General features: G+C 47.5%; 1 protein-coding gene across 1 annotated transcript in view; it reads left to right on the top strand.

Moving 5' to 3' along the window:
• NWD1 (NACHT and WD repeat domain containing 1) overlaps positions 1-22,818 on the top strand; it is a gene marked incomplete at both ends in the record, with an annotated part of 63,872 nt that overhangs the window by 8,139 nt on the left and 32,915 nt on the right. The window contains 8 exon segments of the mRNA XM_082650378.1: positions 238-535; positions 4,246-4,505; positions 4,507-5,490; positions 5,493-5,521; positions 15,005-15,208; positions 17,296-17,455; positions 19,345-19,462; positions 20,529-20,687. Of these exon segments, the coding sequence (XP_082506504.1) occupies positions 238-535; positions 4,246-4,505; positions 4,507-5,490; positions 5,493-5,521; positions 15,005-15,208; positions 17,296-17,455; positions 19,345-19,462; positions 20,529-20,687 (2,212 nt within the window).

The following is a 22,818-nucleotide window of genomic DNA, read 5'->3' on the forward strand; positions in this document are numbered from 1 at the left end:
CAGGCTTAGATCACAAAATGGCTTAGGCCAAAATGGTTTCTCTCATGTCAAGAGAGCCATTGCTGGTACTCTTCCTCTGGGGACCCACTAACCTATCTGCTTACTTTAATATAATTGTCTCCATGGTACAACCACCAGGACCACTTTAAGGGCTCGGCATGCTTCACCCAGGGTCACAGATCTAAGTGCCCAAGCCAAGATCTGAACCTCTACTCCCCACACCCCTGTCTCCTCCAGGCCCTCGTGGGTGACCAGTACGGCCCCCGTCCCATCCCCTCGCTGATCAAGGAAAAGGAGTGGGAGGCGCTGAAAGCTCAGCTGAGCGCCAGGCCACGTGACCTGGAGCTGGTGGCACGACGCTTCCGGACAGACAAGAACGCCGTTCCCCCCACCCACCTGCTGCAGACCCTGGGCAGCGGGGAGGCCCATGGGCCCGAGGAGGCCACCCTGATCTCTGCATTGCGCTCTGGAGCCCAGGAGGCCGGCAGGTTGGGCCTCGTCACCCAGGAGAAGTGGCACTGCTACCACCGGTCAGGTGAGGCTGCCAGGACTCCCCTGACGGGTCCCCAGGAAACATCCACCCGTTTAAAATACACATCACGTTTTGTCCAAATGCCACAGTCTGCATTTCTATAAATGCCAAACCAACCTAGCTCCTGGAGCCCTAGTTCTGAGAAAGATTATTTTTCTGATCCAACAGAGTTAAGTCAAGTCCTGGTTAATTTCAGTCTCTTAGGATTCTTCTCTCCTTCCCTGGCTCCTTTCCTTTTCCCAAGCAGGCTCCTGGCTTTGGGGGACGTGTACTACGATGACCCCATACCTGTTTGCCTGGGACTGAGCCACTCCCACGATGCTGGACTTTTAGGGCCAAACCCAGGACAGTTCCAGGAAAACTGGAAGAGTGGGTCACCCTGTGTTAGTCGAGAGCCGTCCCCTGCTAAGGAGTCGTCCTTCATCAATGTACCTGCCTCTGAGGTGAAAACTGAGGCAGAGGAAGAAGGAGTCTCTTTTGCCCAAGTGGGAGAATAGGGATTCCCCCCTGTGACTGTTTGAGTCCACCACCCAGCTCCCAGCTGGTCCCTTACCTCTCATCCCTGGCCTTGTCCTCTGCCCTCTCCATCCTCCACACTGGCTACCAGAAAGGTTTTTCTAAAAATGCATTGTGATCGAGCCATCGCCCCACTGCAGGCTGTCAGCAAGAGATCGGTTCTTATTATTATTTATGAGTTAGTAATGTCAGCTTATGGATTATTAGTATGTCAATTTACATCACCCAAACTATTAAATATATGAATTTATATCACCCACACTATTAAGTGTATGAATTTATATCACCCACAGTATTAAATATGTGAATTTATATCGCCCACACTATTGAATGTATGAATTTATATCACCCACACTATTAAGTGTATGAATTTATATTACCCACACTATTAAGTATATGAATTTATATTACCCACAGTATTAAATATATGAATTTATATTACCCACACTATGAAATATATGTATTTATATTACCTACACTATTAAATATATGAATTTCTATTATCTATACTATCAAATATATGAATTTATATTATCAAAAATATTAAATATATGAATTTATATTACCCACATTATAAAATATATGAATTCATTTTATCAACATATTAAATATATTGATTTAGTTAAAGATATTGAATGTAGTGATATTTATTAATAGTATTTTAATTTTATTAAAATATATGATTATTATCTATTATATATATACATTCTAGTAAAGACATACCAATTTTTAAAATTTTTATTTCAGGATAATTTTAGATGAACCAAAAAGTTACAACATTATAAAGCTACAAAGATAGTGTAGAGTTCCCGAAGGTTCTTCACCCAGCTTCCCGCAATGCTAACATCTCACGTGACTGAGGTACATTTACCAGAACTCAGAAATGAACATCGGTATTTAATATTGGTGCATGACTAGTAACTAGACTCCAGACTTTATTTGGGTTTCCTCAGTTCTCCCATCAATGTCTTTCTGTCCCAGGATCCCAGATTGTATTTAGTCCTTTGTCTCCTTAGGCTACTCTGATCTGTAACAGTTTTTCATGACCTTGTTTTTCATGACCTTGACTGATTTTGAGGCGTACTGCCCAGGTCTTTTGTAGAATGTCCCTCAATCTGGGCTTGGCTGGTATTTTCTCATGATTATAGGTTTTATAGGGATATAGGGATTATAGGTTTTGGGAAGGAAGACTGCAGAGGTAAAGTTCCCTCCCCATCCCATCGTATCAGGGGTACCTGAGGCCTACTTGACATCACAGGTGATCCTAACCTTGACCCTTTGGTTAAGGTTAGTAATGACATACCAATTTTTTTTTTTTTTCCCCACTGTGCGACATGCGGAACTTCCCCGACCAGGGATCGAACCCACGCCCCCTGCGTTGGAAGCACAGAGTCTTAACCACTGTACCACCTGGGAAGTCCTGACATATCAATTTTGAATACACTTTTATATGGATAATAATCTTAAGGCTACTGTTTCTTGTGCACTTACCATGTTGCTATTGCTTGCTCTGTGACACAAAGCCAAGTGAGCTAATTGCTCTCATAGAGATGTCTGACATCGGGACTGTAATCGGCGTCTGGGGTCAAGTATGGGATGGGCCGGGATTTACATCTCAGCCCTGCCCCTTTCCAGCCGTATTGACTTTGGGCAGCTTGGACTCTCGTTTTCCTCATCTGTAAAATGGAACTAGTCAGAGGTAGTACCTAATGGAGTCATTATAGGGATCTAAAGGGTCTTGCCCCGGCCGTGATCTCATCCAACAATGAGCTCTCTAAGCAATCATGTCAAACCTCGCCCATTAAGAAGTCCCACTTGAAAGAACAAATAGAAACTCCTTGACGTCAGCAGAAAGCACAAACAGCTGTGGAGTTCAGGGGCACGTCATGGACGGCACCTTCAGAGCATATTATTTTCCAGGCACCTCGCTCAACTTTTTTTTTTTTTTTAATTTTTATCTTGAAATAGAGATTCGTAGGAAATTGCCAAAAGAAAAAAAAAAAAAGGAGGAAGAGGTATCCTTTACCCATTTTTCCCCCAAAGGTAACATCTTGCAAAACTAGAGTGCAATATTATTACACAACCAGGAAGTGGATATTGTCACAATCCAGAGACAGCACACTTGTACAAACACCCTTTGTGTGTGTGAGTGTGTGTGTGTGTGTGTGTGTATGTTTGTCTTGCCCATTTCCTTCTCTGCAATTTTCTCACCTGTGTAGCTTTGAGTAACCACCGTGGTCAATACACAGGACTGTTCCCTCACCGCGAGGATCCCCCCCACTGTCCCTTTAGAGCAGCATTCACCGCTTCCCACAAACCCCAGCACTGGTAACCACTAACCCATCTCCATCTCATTTATTTTGTTATTTCAACCATATCATAGAAGATAAGATTACAGACTGTAAACTTTTGAGTTTAGTTTTGTTCCTTCAGCATAAGGTGCTCAGCTTTTCACAAGCATTATTTCATAGAAAATCCTCACAACAGCCCCTTCAAGGTTGGACTAGTACACCCATGTTACAAGGGAGGAAACAGAGACTCAGAGAGGTGCAGTGATTTGCCTAGGGTCACACAGCCTGCTGGTGGTAGAACAGATGGTATTGGATTAGTTCATGCCAAAATGTGTCCAAGAAGGATCCTGTTTGGGGACTGTTAGCTGCCTTCGTCTCTGACCTTTACTCATGGGGCTGAGGGGCACGTGAGGTCAGTCCAAGGAGGACTTTTGAGTGGTTCTTGTCTTTGGCTCTGAGACTGAGTCCTGTCTCCAAGGGCCTGACTCGCTCAGCTAGAGAGGTGGGATCCTCTGCTGAGCCCAGGGAGGCTTCAAAAATAACTCCTCAAGTCTGGCTGCTATTTCAAAACAATGGCCTCCAGGGAGAAGTCAGTGTGAGCTCTTGGCTCTGGAAAATACAGGTCCTCAGGGCAGCTGCTGCATGCTCTGGGACGGGGGTCAGAAAACCATGGCCCAAGGACAAAACCTGGCCCACTGCTTGTTCTTGTAAATAAAGTTTTATTGGAACACACTGGAGTGCATTCGTTTGCATGTTGTCTGTGGTTATGCCACGTGACTCTGAAACACACTAAGCTTGAGAACCAATGTTTCCATCCCCGGAATGTGTCTACCAAGTGTTCCCATTCGAGCCAACTGACGACATAATGCTGACCACACTCACTTCCCATCTCCTCCACTTTTGCAGCCATCGAGGGGGAAATAGAACGGGACCTGCTGAACGCAATAGACTGGGACCAGGGGGCGACCGTCTTCCTGAGAGATATCCAAGACCTCAACAAACACATCCTGGAGGTCTGTGCCCTCAAGATAGTGGAGCAGCTTGCAGCCGGCTGCCCGGACACAGACGCCCAGAACCTTCTCAGCAGCCTCAAGGAGCGCATCGCTGACATGCAGCCCGGAGTTCTCAAGGCCCACCACCTGGCATGGAGCCGAGACCTGGTGGACCCCCCCAAACAAGGCTCATGGACGGTACCCAAAGGAGCTGGGGGAGCAGTTTGTGGCCAGGGCTAACCATCAGGTCCCCGAGTGCCTCCAGAAACTGGAGACAGGCAGGCAGGAGTTGGCTTGGCTCTATCAGGAGATCCGCCACCACCTGGGGCTCAGTGCCGAGGCCCCCCAGACCTTCTGTGGGCACCAGGAGCTCCTAACCCAGCTGGGACAGCGGCTCCAGCAGAGCGACGGCCACCCCCACCCACCCCTGGTGCTTTTTGGACCCCCGGGCATCGGAAAGACTGCTCTGATGTGCAAGCTGGCTGAGCAAATGCCAGGGCTGCTTGGCCACAAGACAGTGACCGTTCTATGGTTGCTGGGGACGTCACAGATGAGCTCCGACGCCCGAGGCCTGCTCCAGAGCATCTGCTTCCAGGTGTGCCTGGCCTATGGGCTACCCCTGCCCCCTGCCCAGGTCTTGGAGGCCCATACCAGGGTGGTACAGTTTTTCCACACCCTCCTCCACACCATCTCCTGCCAAAACTTTGAGTCCCTTGTGATCCTGCTGGATTCGGTGGATGAGGTAGCCTCTGTCCACCGTGCTGGGAGGGTCCTCTGGCTGCCTCCCAAGTGCCCCTCAAGGGGCCACCTCATCCTCTCAGTCTGCTCAGGACAGCGGGGCGTTTTAGACACTATGCGGCAGGTGCTCACGGACCCAGGTGCTTACTGGGAGGTGAAACCCCTCTCTGGAAACAAAGGGCAAGAGATGGTTCAGCTCCTGCTGGCCACCTCGAGGAGGATGCTGAGCCTGATGCAGAGGGACCTGCTCTGGACCAGCCTCCCAGAGTGTGGGCACCCAGGGCGGCTGAGGCTGGCCTTCGAGGAGGCCCGGAAATGGGCCTCCTTCACCATGCCGGCCCCTCTGGCCTCCACTGCTAAGGAGGCGATGCACCAGCTGTGTGCCCACCTGGAGCAGACACGTGGGCAGCTCCTGGTGGCCTGAGTGCTGGGCTATACATTGTGTCTTCCCGGTGAGTCTCTGTTGTTTTCACTCTTTTCTGAATTGAGATAGAACACATGCATTCTTCTCCAAGGGCAGCCATAACAAAATCACAAACTGGGTGGCTTAGAACAATGGAAATCTATTCTCTCGTGGTTCTGGAGGCCAGAGTCTGAAATCAAGGTGTCAGCTGAACAACACTTCCTCCGGAGCCCCTAAAGGAGAATCCGTTCTAGGCCTTTTTCTTAGTTTCTGGTGTTGCTGGCAACCCTCAACATTCCTTGGCTTGTAGACGCATCACTCCAATCTCCACCTCTGACCACATTGTGGTTTTCTCCCTGTGTGTCTCTCTGTCTGAATTTCCCTCTTCTTGGAAAGACATCACTCATTGGATTAGGGCCCACTTGCATCCAGTATTGTTACCGACTAAGGTTCTTGGCCTTCTTTTTTTTTGCGGTACACGGGCCTCTCACTGCTGTGGCCTCTCCCGTTGCGGAGCACAGGCTCCGGACATGCAGCCTCAGCGGCCATGTCTCACGGGCCCAGCTGCTCCGCGGCATGTGGGATCTTCCCGGACCGGGGCACGAACCCGTGTCCCCTGCATCGGCAGGCGGACTCTCAACCACCGCGCCACCAAGGAAGCCCTCTTGGTCTTCTTAATCAACAGAAATTGATAAGAGGCCAGAAGAGAAATTCGGGCAAGGCAGAGGGGAAGGAGAACAGGTAACAGGTTCCCCTGCTTGCTCGCTCCCTGAGGGGGGAGTGAGTTTGTTCCGTATATGGGGTGAGGGTAGGGGCAGGTCCAGGGGTTGAGCCAGAGGGGTGGCTTAGGTTGTTTGCCCACCCCTCTGGTGGGGTTGTGTGCAGGGGGCATGCTCAGTACCCTGCTTTCGCTCCCGGCTCTTCAGAAGTGGCAACTGGGTTTTTGGTCTTTTTGTATCTTGTTGTCCATAATTTTCCCAACTGTGCGTGCACGCAGTTCTTTTTAGTCCCTTATAGTTTCTTTGTATTTTGTTGCTGGAAGAGACATTTGGCCAGGTGCAAGCACTTCAGCAAAGGGTCCCAGGTTCCAGGTCCCAGCCTGTCTCTGTATGACCTCATCTTAACTTGACTACTTCCCCAAAAACTGGTTTCAAACAAGGTCACATTCACAGTTTCCCCGTGGGTACAAATTTTGGGGAACACTATTCAACCCAGTCCAATTCGTATCATAATTTTCACTCATTTAAAGTGTATAGTTCAGCAGCATTTAGTACATTCACAGTATTAGGCAACCGCTATCCATCTCCAGAACAATTCCTCACCCCACAAGGAGACTCCGTCCCCGTCAGCAGTAACTCCCCTTCCCCGACCCCCAGCCCCTGGCAACCACTAATCTGTCTCTATGCATTTGTCTAGAGTATTTCTTCAGAAAACGTTTTACTTAGAAATACTTTCAAATTATAGACTAGAGGAAGAACTCCCATAGTGCAAAAATAGTGCCGAGAACTCTCACAGAGCAGAATTTTTCAGCCTTGGTGCTATTGACATTTGGGGCTAGATCATCCTTTGCAGTGTGTAGGGCCATCCTGTGCACTGTAGGATGTTGAACAGTATCCCTGGCCTCTACCCACTAGATGCTGGTAGTATCCCCCAGCTGGGACAACCAAAAATGTCTCAGGACATTGCCAAGTGTCCCTTGAAGGCAGGATAGGTCCTCGTTGAGAAATACTGCCATACTTCTTCCCCCCACAATCACCAATTTGCCATATTAGCTTTCTCTCTCTCCCTTTTCCTTTTTCCCTTTCTCCCTTTCCTATCTCTCCTTTCCTTCCTTCCTACATCCCTCCCTCCATCTCTCTCTCCCCTCCCTCTCTCTCTTTATTTCTTTCCATTTTTCTATCTATCTTCTATCTATCCATTCATCTATCTGTCTCTGTCTATCCACACACACCCCCACAAACAAAATTTTTCCCTGAACCATTTGAGAATTCATTACAGGCATCATTCCCCTTCACCCTTAAATACATCACATATATCCTAAGAACAAGGGCAATCAGAACCCCACATCACCACAAGACAATTTTAAAACTCAGAAAACGTATCATAAATGCAGTAATATTATTTAATACACAGTTTATAGTCAAAATTTACCAATTGTCTCAAAAATGTCCTTTATAGCTGTCCCCTCCCCTTGCCCCCATCCCAGGATCCAATCCAGGATAACATGTTGCATTTAGCTGTCAAGTTTCTTTGGCCTCCTTTAATCTGGAATGTTCCACTCTCTGTCTTTGTCCTCTTGAAGAGTACAGACTAGCTCTTCTGTAGCTCAGCACTCCTTAAGCCTCAATGGGTATGTGTATCTCAGGTCTTGTTTTTGAATAAAGACTGATTCAGCAGGTCTGGGGGTGGAGCCTGGGATCTTGTATTTCTCCCAGGCTCCCTGGCGATGTTGATGCTACCAGGAACGCACCTGGGGGTGGAGGGGAGTCGGTACACTGTCATCTGGGTTGATCTGATGTCTCCTCATGATGACATTCAGGTTAAACTTGGATGGTGTTTGATCCTTCTTGTGCATTTTTTTCCTACCACAAATTTGCAACATACCCCTTTGTAATTAATAAGCAATGTGTGCAGATATCTCAGAAAAAATCTTTTTAAAGCAAACTTCTCTGAAGAATTGACCACAAGCCTGGGTCTACAGTTAATTCCAGGCTTTGTAGCATGGGAATCAGCAAAAAGCAATAGGAAAACCCAATTCCAATGTGTTTATAGAGTTTAAGGAATGAAGGTTTAAATGCAGTTGCTGAACAAACTCCGATAAACCAGGGTCATGATGGTCAGAGATGCCAGGTGTGGATGGTGAGTCAGAAATAATGAGCAGGAGAGAGGAGTGTGTTCATCACAGGCACCCAGCATCCCATGCGAGGGTGGGACGGAGGCCGATTTGCAGGCACACCGAGCAGCAGAGCTTTACCTTAATGCAAACAGCCATCGGGAGACGCTCATGCCCATCATTAGAAATGCTGGACAATGAAACTTTCCTCTTCTCAGCTTGGGGGACCTTTGTCTTTTGCCACAAATCAAGGTGGCAGCGACCAGCCCAGTAAGTGGGCTTTTTAGTTGTCTGTTTATTTGCCAGGAACAGAAATCCACTCACATTATCACATTAGAAATAAGGGCTTTATGCCATGGCCATGGGAGAAACTCAATGGATGCAGGGCTACCCCATAGCCAACTCCAGGGAGGGGTAGCCCAGATTTCATGTTGTACCCCAGATTTTGTGATTGATGCCCACAGCATGGACTCTACAAGAGCACAGAGACAGACCAGGGAATGTTCCAGAATAAAAGGGTGGGCCATCAAGCCAACCTGATGAAGTGTACATGGAAGGTGGGGTTGTCATGGGAACCAGAAAGCCACAGAATCAGGGAAGTTGCTCATCCCCTCTCTCTCTGGGTCCTCTCTGCACATTGGCTTCTGCTCTAGACTCTTCCTTTCTCCTCTGTAAGTGTAGCTTGCCTGCCACAGCTGCTGTTGGCATCATGGGCTCCCATTTTGGAGAACTGGCACCATCATACTGGCTCTTTCTTGAGTCCCGGTTGGAAAATCTGGGGAGATAGACATCCATTGGCATTCCTGGCCCCATGTCTGGTCCAGTTAGTAAAGCTGGGGGCCTCCTGGGGTGGAGGACCACCCTCCTTTACTGCCTGGTAGGGGAGGTGGTCTATGGAGGGTGACTCTAGGGGAGGTGATTTTGGTATGTCCTGTTGCATGAAAATATGTTATGTTTACACACAGAGTTGACCTAGAGTGATGAGAGCCTGGTTCTCAGAATCTGAGTACTTCTGGGCCAGTGGTTCTTACCTAGGGAGATTCTGTGTCCCCCCAGGTGGACACTCAACAGTGGAGACATTTTGGTTGTCATGACTGGGGGATGGGGTGCTACTGGGATCTAGTGGATGGAAACCCGGGATGCTTCTCAACACCCTATAGTTCACAGGACCCTCCCCCAACCAGAGGATCATGGTGCTCCAGTTGTCAGTAGAGCTGGGGGTGCGAAACCCTGGCTTAGCATGAAAGATACTGTCTGGCTATCTCTCTATCCAGCTACCATAATACCTATCTATCCATCCATTCATCTATTTATCTACTTCATCTATCTATAATCTATCATATCTATCTATCTATAATCTATCATATTCGTCTGTCCATCCATACATGCATCTATGTACACCTATCTATAAGCTATCATCTATCTATCTGTCTATCTATCTCTCATCTATCTATCTATCTATCACGCTGGTGACACCTAGTGGGTGGAGGCCAGGGATGCTGCTAAACATCTTACAAAGTACAGGACAATCTCCACAACAAAGAATGATCCAACCCTTAGTGTCAACAGTGAGAGGCTGAGAAATGCTGTGTTAGGCATGCATTGTGGCCTTTCCGAGCCCCCTCTGTAGGGGGGTAGCTGGGAGAGTGTCTGTTCTGTGTGGCTTCTGGAAGGAATAACAAGATCATACTTGCAAAGGGACATCACCGGCCAAGATCCCTCAGCCAGGATCAAACACAGGGCTGTGTGACCTCACACACAGAGTTTGGTCTGCAGTGCAGGCAAGGCAGGTCCCATGTAGGGGGCAGATGAGGTCTTGTGTCCACATTGTCAAAGGGATGTCTTTGGGGATGGAGGAGGGCTCTTAACCTAGTGGTTCAGCTGTCCGTGGGCACATTCCCCAGTCTTTCCAGCACCGTCCAGTAGAATATTGGTGATGATGGCAATGCTCTGTGTCTCATTGTCCAATGTGGTAACTACAAGCTGCAGTGGCAGTTGACCCCTTGAAAGGCAGCTTATGCAATCCAGAAACTGGATTTTAAATTCTATTAATTTTTAACTTTAAACGCCCATGTGTGGCTGGTGACTACTACATTGGACATCATTGCTCTAGACTTGATGAGACACAAAATCTTTAAGAGCAGGGATGGAATTGAATTCCTCTTCCCCTGGCCATTCAGCGACATGAATACACAAACCTCAGTTTCCCCATCTGACAAATGGAGGAAGGCTTTCTGCTCTGCCTCCCTCCAGCTGAGTTTGGAGACTCAGCTGCAAACTTGGATGAGGAGGTGCAAAGAGGTACAGGTCCTAATATTGAGCTAAGCAGGTTTAGGGAGGACAAGAAAATGGCACTGGCCCAGGATTGTTCACAGATCTTCACCTGCTCTTACGTCCCTTTGGAGTCTCCTTCCCCCTATTGTAGACTCCTGCTATTGAAGCCTAGACAGACGAGGTTGAGGCATGCCCCCAGGCAGGGGGTTGTCAGTGTTGAGCACAGATGATATGACATATGATCCCACTTATGTGAAATGTCCAGTATTGTCAGATCCACAAAAAGTAGATTAGTGGTTGCCAGGGGCTAAGAGGGGGCAGGTGTCACAAACATGGTGGTACCTCATGACTGTGTCTAGCAAAGTCTCTTGCCCCCAAACCTGCTCCAACAGAGGATTCCCCATTCCTTTTTTTTTTAATTTTTAAATTTTAATTGATTATTTATTTATCTTTTTGGCTGCACTGGGTATTCGTTGCTGCATGCGGGCTTTTCTCTTGTTGCGGCGAGAAAGGGCTACTCTTCGTTGCAGTGCGCGGGCTTCTCACTGTGGTGGCTTCTCTTCTTGTGCAGCATGGGCTCTAGGTGCATGGGCTTCAGTAGTTGTGGCTCATGGGCTCAGTAGTTGTGGCTCGTGGGCTCTAGGGTGCGGGCTCAGTAGTTGTGGCACACAGGCTTAGTTGCTCCGTGACATGTGGGATCTTCTAGGACCAGGAATTGAACCTGTGTCCCCTGCATTGGCAGGCGGATTCTTAACCACTGCGCCACCAGGGAAGTCCCCCCATTCTTATTAGTGGGGTCACCTTCTGCATAACCGGGAGTCATGCCTGTTTCCTCTCCTTCCACATCCTTTTTCCCTCCATAATCAGAAAGTCCTCTTGGCTCTGCCTCTAACACATCCTAAACCAACCATTTTTTTTCCCATTCCTACTGTCCCTATCTTGTCCTAGGTCATCCCCGTCTCCACCTGAACAAGTGCCCCAGGCCCTCACTTGTCTCCATGTCGCTGTGTTTATCCCCCAACAAGCCCCTTCCCCAGAGAGGCAAGAATGAGACTTTTTTTTTTAATAAACCGCTATTTGGAAATAATTTTACATTTACAGCGGAGATAAAAAGGTTGAACAGAGTTCCCATAGATCCTGCCCCTTATTTCCCCTCGTGTTAACATCCAACATAACCACAGCATTGCTGTCACAGCCAGGACATTAGCATTGATACGTGACCGCGATCTCAACTCCAGACTTGATTTAGATTTCACCAATTTTTCCACCAATATCATTTTTTCTGGTCCTGGAGCCAATTCAGTATTCCTCATTGCATTTAGCAGAGTGAGATTATTTAATTGAGGTAAAATTCACATACTGTAAAGTTAAAATTTTAACGTGTTACAATTCAGTGACATTAGTACATTCACAATGTGGTGCAACCGTCACCTCTATCTAGTTCCAGAACGTTTCCATCATTACTGAAAGGAGACCCTGTCCCTGTTAGCTGTCATTCCCCATCCCTCCTCCCTCAGCCCTTGGCAACCACGAATGGATCTGCCTTTATGGATCCTGATCTGGATATTTCATATAAATGAGATCATACAATATGTGGTCTTTTGTGACTAGTTTCTTCCACTCAGAATGTCTTCAAGGTTTATCTGTATTGTAGTGTGTATCAGCATTTTGCTCCTTTTTATGGTCAAATAATATTCCATTGTATGGATACACCCCTGTCTTAGTCCATGTGGGCTGCTATAACAAAAATACGATAAGACTGGGTGGCTTTATAAACAATCTATTTCTCACAGTTTTGGAGGCTGGGAAGTCTAAGATTAAGGCACCAGCAGATTTGGTGTCTGGTGAGAGCCTGCTTCCTGGTTCACAGACCGTCATTTTTCACTGAAACTTCATATGACAGAATAGACAAGGGGTCCATTGGACAAGCTCTCTGGGGTCTCTTTTATAAGGGCACTAATCTCATTCGTGGGGGCTCCACCCTCATGACCTAATCACCTCCCAAAGACCCCACCTCCTAATACCATCACCTTGGGGATTAAGACTTCAACATATGAATTTGGGGGAGACACACATATTCAGTCCATAGCAACCACATTTTTCTATCTTTTCATCTGTTGATGGACATTTGGATTATTTCCACCTTTTGGCAATTGTGACTACTGCTGCTGTGAACATTCTTGTACAAGTTTTGGTAGGAACACCTGTCTGAAATGAGATTTTAAAATCATGAATGAGACTGAATTTCTTCTGTCCTGATTAAACCCTTCCAGTGACTTCCCAATGCTTTTAGAAAAGTATCCAAACTCCTTACCAAGGCCTGTTGGATCTGGCTGCCTCCCATCCCTGGCCCCAGATTTTCCCACACTGGCTCCTTCCCTCCTGCACAATCCCAGCTCTTGTGACACCTTCTCAGAGGGACCCACCTGCTCCAAGAAGCATCTCTCCCCTACCACTCACATTGTCACTCTCCTTCATGTGATTTGGCTTATCTTCTTCCTAGCAATTGGTGTTACCCAAACTCTTTGTGTTTTTTTTTTTTTTCTGTTATTTTCTATGTGGCTGTCTGCACTAGAAGATAAGCTTCATGGGCGTCCAGCTCTCTGTCCTCCAGAGGACAGCACAAGAGATGACACTCCGTGAATAGTGGTTAAGCAAACATGCCAGTACTTTACTGATGTCAGTGGCCTTCCAGGTTGCAGCTGTCTGCTTCCCTGAGAATGAATGGACTCACCTGGCCCCTGCCCAGAGGGCCCTGTACAGTGATGTGATGCCAGAGAAGTATGGGACTGTGCTTCCCTGGGATATCCATGTCGAAAGCCTGCTGGGATGTCCCATTTTTATCTGGTGGATAAGCCATTGTGCCTGAAACCACAAAGAGAAGACCCAAGCCTGGTTTGTATTGAGAGTGTATTGAAGAGTGAGAAAGAAGATTCTATTCTTTTTTTTTCTTTTGGCCGCACCGCAAGGCAGGGAGGATCTTGGTTCCCTGACCAGGGATCGAACCTGTGCTCCCTGCATTGGAAGCACAGGGTCTTAACCACTGGACCACCAGGGAAGTCCCAGAAGATTCTATTCTGATGGAGGAAATTTTTGAGGAAACACAGGCCCACACCATGGTGCTACCAAGTAAACCCCAGTGGTGTGGCTCCCAGGAATTTTGGTTTGGAAAGACCCGTCAAGAGGAGAAAAGCAGGTTAGGGAAAAGGCCTGTCTACCCCAATGGAGAAAGTGTGGAGAACACCACCAGCAACACACCTGTGATTGTCAAAGATGAGACGGTCTCAGTGGAAGAGATCTCAGAGAATACTGATGTTAATCGCCACCTCGTTGGACAGCAGAAAATTCCAAGTGAGCAGGTATTCTATATGTGTAAAGAATATGGCAAGTGTTTTGATCAAAATGAAGACTTTGATCAATATCAAGGAATTAAAAAAAAAAACACAACTCTCGGCATCAGCGCCATCTTCTGAGAAACCTCTGCGCCATGAGAGCAAAGTGGAAGAAGCAAATGCTCAGGCTGAAGCCCAAAAGGAGAAAGGTGAAGCAGAGGTCCAAGTAAACTTGTACACCCATGGAAGGCACAGGAGCAGGAACAAGGGAAGCTAGAGGACAGGGACGCTGGTACAAACTGTTGGACTGCTTGCCTACTGTCTAGAACTTGTCTCAGTGGATCTGGAACATCTATGGCCATTCCGATCACCTCAACCACCTTTGAGAGACCCACCTTGCTTGTATCAAAACGGTCCCTTCCTTTGCCCTGGACCTGTGACATTCTGGACTAGTTCTGTTCTCAGTTGTGGCTGAATGTAACATGTGTACAATAAATCATCTCTTTTGCTGTCTTAGCTATAGAAAAAACACACCCACACACCCACCCACACACACACACACACAAGGTGTTTGTACTCCCTGTAAGCAGAAGCCAGCCTCCCTCTCTCACCTGCTCTGAAATGAACCCTGATTGTTCTCCAACCCTGAGGAAATTTGTCGGCAAGTCCCATAGTTTTTCCAGGCAAATGCTCACAGGTATTACGAAGTCCGTTCCAGTTCAATGCTTATCCTGTTTAAAGCCACTTCCTTTTTAAGGCAAGGACACATGGGGGTGGTTTCTGCATTATTTTCCTAAGTTACCTCTTCTCTCCCTCCCGGTGCTGCCTGACTCCTCTGAGGTCAGGAAGGGGATGGTTCAGGGTTCTGTAGGTGAGTGAGAAAAGGAAAGATCAGGAAACATCTTACTTGATGGGTACAGCTGTAACCAGGTGTTGGTACCGGCTGGCCGTGGGCACCGTCCAAATAATGATCTTCATGGTGAACACTTTGGTGATGGGCAGGATGCCATAGAGCTGTCCCTTCCTCGGCTTCTGAGTCCTCCAAGTGCAGAAGACACAGGTGTGTTCCAATGCCTGTCCTTTCTCCCTGCAGGCATGGGCTCTCGGAGGCAGAGATGAAGGATGTCCTGTCCTTGGATGATGAGGTCCTGCAGGCTGTGTACCAAGACTGGACCCCGCCCAGCAAAGAGCTGCTGCGTTTCCCACCCCTGCTGTGGGTGAAGCTTCGTCGAGATCTGGGTAACTGCTTGGCCAGGCGGCCCGTGGATGGCTTCATACTCCTGGCCATCGCCCACAGGTAGGTCGAGCGGGTTGGTGACACTGTCTAGGTGGGACCCCGAGAGCGAGGACTCACTGACCAGGCTCCTCCTTGTTCCAGATCCTTCTTCACTCCCCATTCCCAGGAAGCCAAGTCCACATAGTGCAGCGTTTACCACCAGCTCTAACACAACGAACTGGTTTTTTATTTTTATCATCATCATCATTATTCTTCTTAATTTTGGCCAAGCCCCGCGGCTTGTGGGATCTTAGTTCCCTGACCAGGGATCAAACCGGGCCCTCGGCAGGGACAGCACAGAGTCCTAACCACTGGATTGCCAGGGAATTCCCACAACTAACTGCTTTTTTAAATTGAGGAGAAATTCACATAACATAACATTCATCATTTGAAAGTGAACAATTCAGTGACATTTAGCATAGTCACATGTTGTGCAACCATCACCTCTATCTACTTCCAGAACATTCCTACCACCCTAAAAGGAAACCCCGTCCCCATGAGCAGTCACTCCCCATCCCCCCTCCCCCAGCCCCTGGCAACCACGAATCTGCTTTCTGTCTCTATGGATTTGCCTGTTCTGGAAATTTCGTATGGATGGAATCACACACATTGTGGTCTTCTGTGTCTGGCTTATCTCACTCAGCGTAATATTTTCATGGTTTATCCACGTTATAGCATGTGCCAGTGCTTCATTCTTTTATGGCTGAAAATATTCCCTTGTAGGGATGGACCACATTTTATTTATCCACTCATTCGTTGATGGACACATGGTTGTTTCTACCTTTGCGTGATTGTGACTAGTGCTGCTGTGAACATGCATGTACAATCTTTTGTTTGAAAACCTGTTTTTCCATTCTTTGGGGTATGTAACCAGGAGTGAAATTGCTGGGTCATACAGTAAGTTACTTTATGTTTAACTTATTAAGGAACCCAAATGTTCCTTTTTTTATTATTATTGTTTTATTTTTTTGGTGGACATTTGGGTTTCCACCTTTAAAATATATATATATTTATTTATTTTTGGCTGCATTGGGTCTTCTTGCTGCGTGAGAGCTTTCTCTAGTTGTAGCGAGCGGGGGGGCTACTCTTCATTGCGGTGCGTGGGCTTCTCATTGCCGTGGCTTCTGTTGTTGCGGAGCACAGGCTGTAGGCACATGGGCTTCAGTAGTTGTGGTGCACGGGCTCAGTAGTTGTGGCGCACGGGCTTAGTTGCTCCACGGCATGTGGGATCTTCCCAGACCAGGGCTCGAACCCGTGTCCCCTGCATTGGCAGGCAGATTCTTAACCATCGTGCCACCAGGGAAGTCCCTGTTCCTTTTTTTATTTTATTTTATTTTTTATTTATTTTTTTTTTTTTGCGGTACGCGGGCCTCTCACTGATGTGGCCTCTCCTGTTGCGGAGCACACCAGACGCGCAGGCTTAGCAGCCATGGCTCACGGGCCCAGCCGCTCCGCGGCATGTGGGATCCTCCCAGACCGGGGCACGAACCTGTGTCCCCTGCATCGGCAGGCGGACTCTCAACCACTACGCCACCAGGGAAGCCCCCTGTTCCTTTTTTAAAACTGAAGTATGGTTAATGTACAATTTTGTGTTAGTTTCAAGTATACAGCAAAGTGATTCAGTTATATATATATACTGCCATATATATATATATACTGTTTTATATTTATATATTTATATATATATATTTATATTTATATATATATATATATATATATATATATATATATATACTGCTGTGGCCTCTCCCGTTGTGGAGCACAGGCTCCGGATGTGCAGGCTCAGTGGCCATGACTCATGGGCCCAGCCGCTCCGCGGCATGTGGAATCTTCCTGGACCGGGGCACGAACATGCGTCCCCTGCACCGGCAGGCGGTCTCCTAACCACTGCGCCACCAGGGAAGCCCCAAATGTTCCTTTTTAAAGTAAATTTCTTTAAGGAATAAAAGTAAGATGGGCCGACTGAGAGATAAAGAATAGGTAACAAATAGTGGTCAGCTAAGCCAGCCAGCATCTGGAAGGTGGTTTAGGGTGGACTGGCATTGGGGAACCGCCTCCTAGAAGGCCAGTGACCACCTCTGAGCTCGCCCAGTGTCCCCTTTCTGCAGACAGCTGGCCAAGGTGGTCCGAGAGCGCTTCCTGTCATGGCCCGAGAAAGCCAAGGGTCACGGAGTCTTGGCCGACTTATTCTCAGGGACCTGGAGCCAGGGAACCAAGAAACTCATCACGCTGCCACTTGTGGGGAAACCCCTGAACCTGGACCACAAGGTGAGGTGCCCAGGGCCCCCTGTTCCCCACTTGGAGCCTCCAAGCTGCTGCACCTGCAAGGCAGGGACCACATGCCTCCTTCTGTCCATCATTTCCACCCCAAACTCCCTCCTGACCACCTTCTCTTCTCTACCCCTGGAGGGTTAGATGTCACCTCCGCCGCTGAGCATTATTTGGAGGGTGGCGAGCAGCAGATGAGGACTATGCAACCCCCTGCCCAACTTTCCAGAGGATAAAACAAAATCACAACATTCAGAAGCATATCCCCAAAGTCATGGCATCCCAGAATTTTAATTGCCTACGCTTTGATTCCTCCTGAGACACACCAGTTTCCTCCCTGTTTTTTTTTTTTTTTTTGTGTGTGTGTGTGTGTGTGTGTATGCGGGGAGGGGCGTGGGTTTTGACGTTTTCCTTTGTGAATTCCCTGGAACAATCCAATTTCCAGTTATTGGTACCCCCAAAGCATTGCTCATTTTAAAAATAACACATTTTGTTTTCCACTTAGGACAGTAGTGTGTGATTGTTGGAGAACACAGAGAGGATCAAACAGTAAAATAAAACTGTCCACAATTCCCCCTTTTGGGAAGATCTGCTCCTATACTCCCTCCCCCAGGTCACTCACTATTCACACATTTCTTCCCAGTCTTTCTTTTGTTCCAGGGAGCTCTAAGATTTGGGGTCCTTAGCTTGCAAGTCACTACCTCTTTTTTTTTTGTCTCTCAAACATCCTCAAGGCTCAGCTCAAATGCCTCTTCCTTCAGGAAATCTTCCGTGATTTCCTTCCTTCTTGATTACTTGTTTTGTTTTGTTTTTTGACTGTGCCTCGAGGCTTGTGGGATCTTCCCAGACCAGGGATCAAACCCATGTCCCCTGCAGTGGAAGCTCAGAGTCCTAACCACTGGACTGCCAGCGAAGTCCCTTGATTACTTGTCCTTTACTCCATGCTCTCTTCACTCTGAGGCAGAACTCAGACTTTTCAAAAGAAACTTTTAGTTTCAAAATCATTTTAGATTTCCAGACAAGTTGCCACGAGTATTCAGAGAGTTCCTGTGGACACTTCTTTTAAATTCCCCTGTTGTTAACATCTTGTGTAACTGTAGCACAGTGATTTCAACTAGGAAATACACTTTTAAGTAGTGGTTATAGTTTGATTTTTCTTTTTTCTTTGTCTCTCCTCCTGGACAGGGGAGGCCAGAGGCTGGGCCAGGTCTGATTCTTTCTCAATGCTTCCCTTTCTCCTCTCCGGTACCTCACAGATCCTCTCCTGTGGACCCAGAACCCCTGCAGGCTCAACCACATCCTCTCTTTGGGTTGTGGTTTGACGCCCTTCCTGGTCTCCTAGCCTCAGGATCTCCTGCTCCAGTCCATCCTCCATGGTCAGATGCTTCTGACCATCCAATCTGATCATGCTTCTCCTCTAACACCTCCCATGGCTCCCCAGTGCCCTCTGTCTCCAGTCCAACCTCTTCAGTACCTTTGTGATCTACTCTCTACAACCTCCCTAGCCTCAGTCCCCGCCATGATCCCCCACTCTGTCTTATAATTCAGCCCTTCTCAAACTCTTGTCCTGCTCTCTCCCACCTCCCAGCCTTTGCATATGGCAGTCCCTCGCTATGAAATGCCAATGGTTCCGACACACTTCACCAGACAGACTTCTATTTATCCTGTGAGACCCAGTTTCAATGCCCCTTGGATCCTGAGCCCCAAGCCCCTCCTGTCCCAGCCCAGCCTGTGGGTGGAGGATGGTGTGGGCCATCTCTGTCTGGAATTGTGTCCCCACCCCCACGCCCTCCAGCATCACCTGGTGCCTTGCCTGGCCCATGTTTGTGGAGTGAGTGAATGAGCTTGTGTCGTAGTGGCCTGGCTGCCAGCCCCCTCCTCCTCTGCAGGTGGCCCCTCAGCCCCTGTGGTTCTCAGACACGGTTGCAAACCTGCGGAAGCTGAAGGAGTTACCCTACCACCTGATCCACTCAGGCCGCATCGAGGAGCTGAAGCAGGAGGTGCTGGGTAAGGACCAGACCCATCTCGGAGGGGGCTGAGCAGGTCCCCAACCCTCTGCGGTGCTCCCGCCTTCCAGAGCCTGACAAGGGGGAAAGGGGGAGGGGGAAGTTCAAAATCCTTGTCTCCTTTAAGGCACTGGTTCTCATCAGGGGCGGTTCTGCGCCACCATCCCCTGCCCCCCCGAGGGGACACTAGGTGATGTCTGGAGATATTTTGGTTGTCACGAATGGGGGAGGTATGCTGCTGGCATCTAGGGCTAGTTGATAGTACACAGGGCAAGAAACTGCCTTAGAATGAGAGAGACCCTGTCTATCTATCTGTCAATCTATCATCTACCATCTCTATCTCTATTTATCTACCATATATAGTTGTCTGTTTATCTATCTATCCTCTAACTATCTATCTGTCAATCACCTACCTATCCACATCTATCTATAATCTATCATATCTATCATCTCTTCCTCTCTCTGTCTATAAATATATATAAATATAAAATCTCATCTGTCATATCTCTCTCTCTCTACCCTCTGTATCTATCATCTTTATATCCATCCATCTAAATGTATCCTAACTATCTATCTACTTACCTACCTATAATTTCTATCTCTCTATCTACCACCTATATCTATCATCTTTATATCTATCCATCCATCCATCTATCTATCAATCTTTTATCTCTATCTCTATTTATCTACCATCTATGTCTGCCTATCTATCTATCGATCATCTACCTGTCTATCTCTCCATCCATCCATCCATTCATTCATCCATCATATTCATTCCTATGATTCTCAACCAGGGGTGATTCTGCTTCCCAAGGGACACTTGTCAATGTTTATATTTTTGATTACTGTGACTGCAGAGGAGTTACTGGCATCTAGTGGATGGAGACCAGGGACACTGCTCTCTACACCCTACATGACGGCCCCACCACAGAGTATGACCCGGCCCCAAATGTCAGCATGGCCGAGAGTGAGAGCCCTTGGGAGAAATGGGGAGGTGAGAACCCACCTCCCAGGATGAGCTGGAAGGAGACGCATGCTCCCCACAGCACCGCGTCTTCTCCCCACAGGCAGCATGAACTGGATTTCCTGCCGGGGCATCTCGGGGGGCATTGAGGGTCTGTTGGATGACTTTGACCTGTGCGCCCCTCACGTGGACTGTCCTGAGGTCAGCCTGGTCCGGGAAGCCCCCCAGCTGTGCCGCCCGGCAGTGGAGCTCCGAGGCATGGGTGAGTCAGGCTGAGCGGGCTGGGTCGGGGGGAGGGGTGGTCCACTTTGCACTGACTTCTAGAAACCCACTCTCCTCACCGAGCCACCAGATGGATTTGCATTAGCTCATACGCCTTTCCGTCTATAGCTGAGGGGTTTCTCCCAGCTCCAGCTTCTAGAACTTTGAGCTGAACCTGGGAGAGCTTAGGAGTGAAAACTACCAAGGCAGAGCCGATCCCCTCACCAGGACGGCCCAACATCTTAGTCTGTTTTTTTTTAATTTTGATTTATTTTGATTTACTTTTTGGCTGTGCCGCGTGGCTTGTGGGATCTTAGCTGCCCGACCAGGAATCAAACCTGGGCCCTCGGCAGTAAGGGCGTGAAGTCCTAACCACTGGAATGCCAGGGAATTCCCCCAGCATCTTACTCTGGAAAGGGCCACATAGGAGATATTTCAGGCAAAATCGAGGAAATTATGTTGACACTTAATAAAACGAGAGATAAAACATGTTCCCACAGATTTTTTTATTGATGAAATTCAAAATAGAATGATAATAATTGAGCATGACTTTTAAAAATATTTATTTGGTTGCACTGGGTCTTAGTTGCAGCACGCAGGCTCCTTAGTTGTGGCATGCATGCAGGATCTAGTTCCTTGACCAGGGATCAAACCTGGGCCCCCTTCATTGGGAGCGCAGAGTCTTAACCACTGCGCCACCAAGGAAGTCCTGAGCACAACATTTTTGTAAGTCAGTTCTACTCACGAGAAAGATGAGGGGAACGCTTGTTCAGGGGGATAAGATTTTGCTCAGTTGGGGTTCAAAGTTGGTATTTCCTGTCATCCCACTAATTACAAACATCGATCCGAAAACATTAATGTATTTTACAAAAACCATTCTTAGCTCTCAGGACAAATCGTTCAGCTGGATTTGGTCCACACTCTGCCCTAGAACTTTAAGAATCTCTGAATCCTCAGTTGATACTCTGTCCAGGATGGTGTTTCGTTTGTTTGCGTTTTTTAAAATTGTGGCAAAATACACATAACATAAAATTAACCATTTTAATTGTACACTTCTGTGACATTAAGTACATTCACACTGTTGGGCAGCCATCACCACCATCCATCTCCAGAACTTGCTCATCTTTTCAAACAGAAACTCTGTCCCCATTAAACACTCACTCCCCATCCCCTCCTCCCCCAGCCCCTGGCACCCACCCTTCTACTTCTGTCTCTATGAATTTGACCACTCCAGGCACCTCATATAAGTGGAATCATGCAGTATTTGTCCTTTTTGTGTCTGGCTTATTTCACTTAACATAATGTCCTCAAGGTTCACCCATGTTGTAGCATGTGTTAGAATATCTTTCCTTTTTAAGGTTGAATAACATTCCATTGTGTGGAAGAACCGCATTTTGCTCATCCACTCATCAATGGACACTTGGTTTGTCTTTACCTTTTGGCAATTGTGAATGATGCTGCTGTGAATATGGGTGTACAAATATCTTTTCGAGACCTTGCTTTCAATTCTTCTGGATATATACCCAGGTGTAGAATTGCTCAATCATCTGATAATTCTGTGTTTAATTTTTGAGGAACTGCCAGGCCATTTTCCACAGTGGCTGGACCGTTTCACATTCCCACCAACAGTGCATAAAATTTCTAGTTTCTCAGCATCTTCTCCAACACTTGTTACTTTCTGATTAAAAAAAAAAAAAAGCCATCCTAATGAGTGTGAAGTGACCAGGATGGTTTTTTATCATACACTTCCAAGCTGGTTCTTTTTTTTTTTTTTTTTGCCACACCACGTGGCTTGTGGTATCTTAGTTCCCCGACCAGGGATACCCGGGCCCCAGCAGTGAACCTTGGAGTCCTAACCACTGGACTGCCAGGGAATTCCCATCCCAGCTGGTTTTGATTTGAGGGCGTTTACAAGGGGTTTTATAAAGGTGCTTAATTCCTATATCCCTTCCGTGGCTTGCTCAGACCTGACAACTGTTGCTTGTCTGAGAAGCCTGTCGGGCCACCACTCACGCTGGACACCCCTGGCCACCACACTCCTGCATATTTCATCATTGCATGTTGTTTCCATCTATCTTAACTCTTAGTTATTATTTCCGCTGGCTTTCTTTTGCATCATCTGTCTGCCTCTG

This window comes from Grampus griseus (genome assembly GCF_964374135.1).
Source record: "Grampus griseus genome assembly, chromosome: 3".
Lineage (NCBI taxonomy): Eukaryota > Metazoa > Chordata > Mammalia > Artiodactyla > Delphinidae > Grampus > Grampus griseus.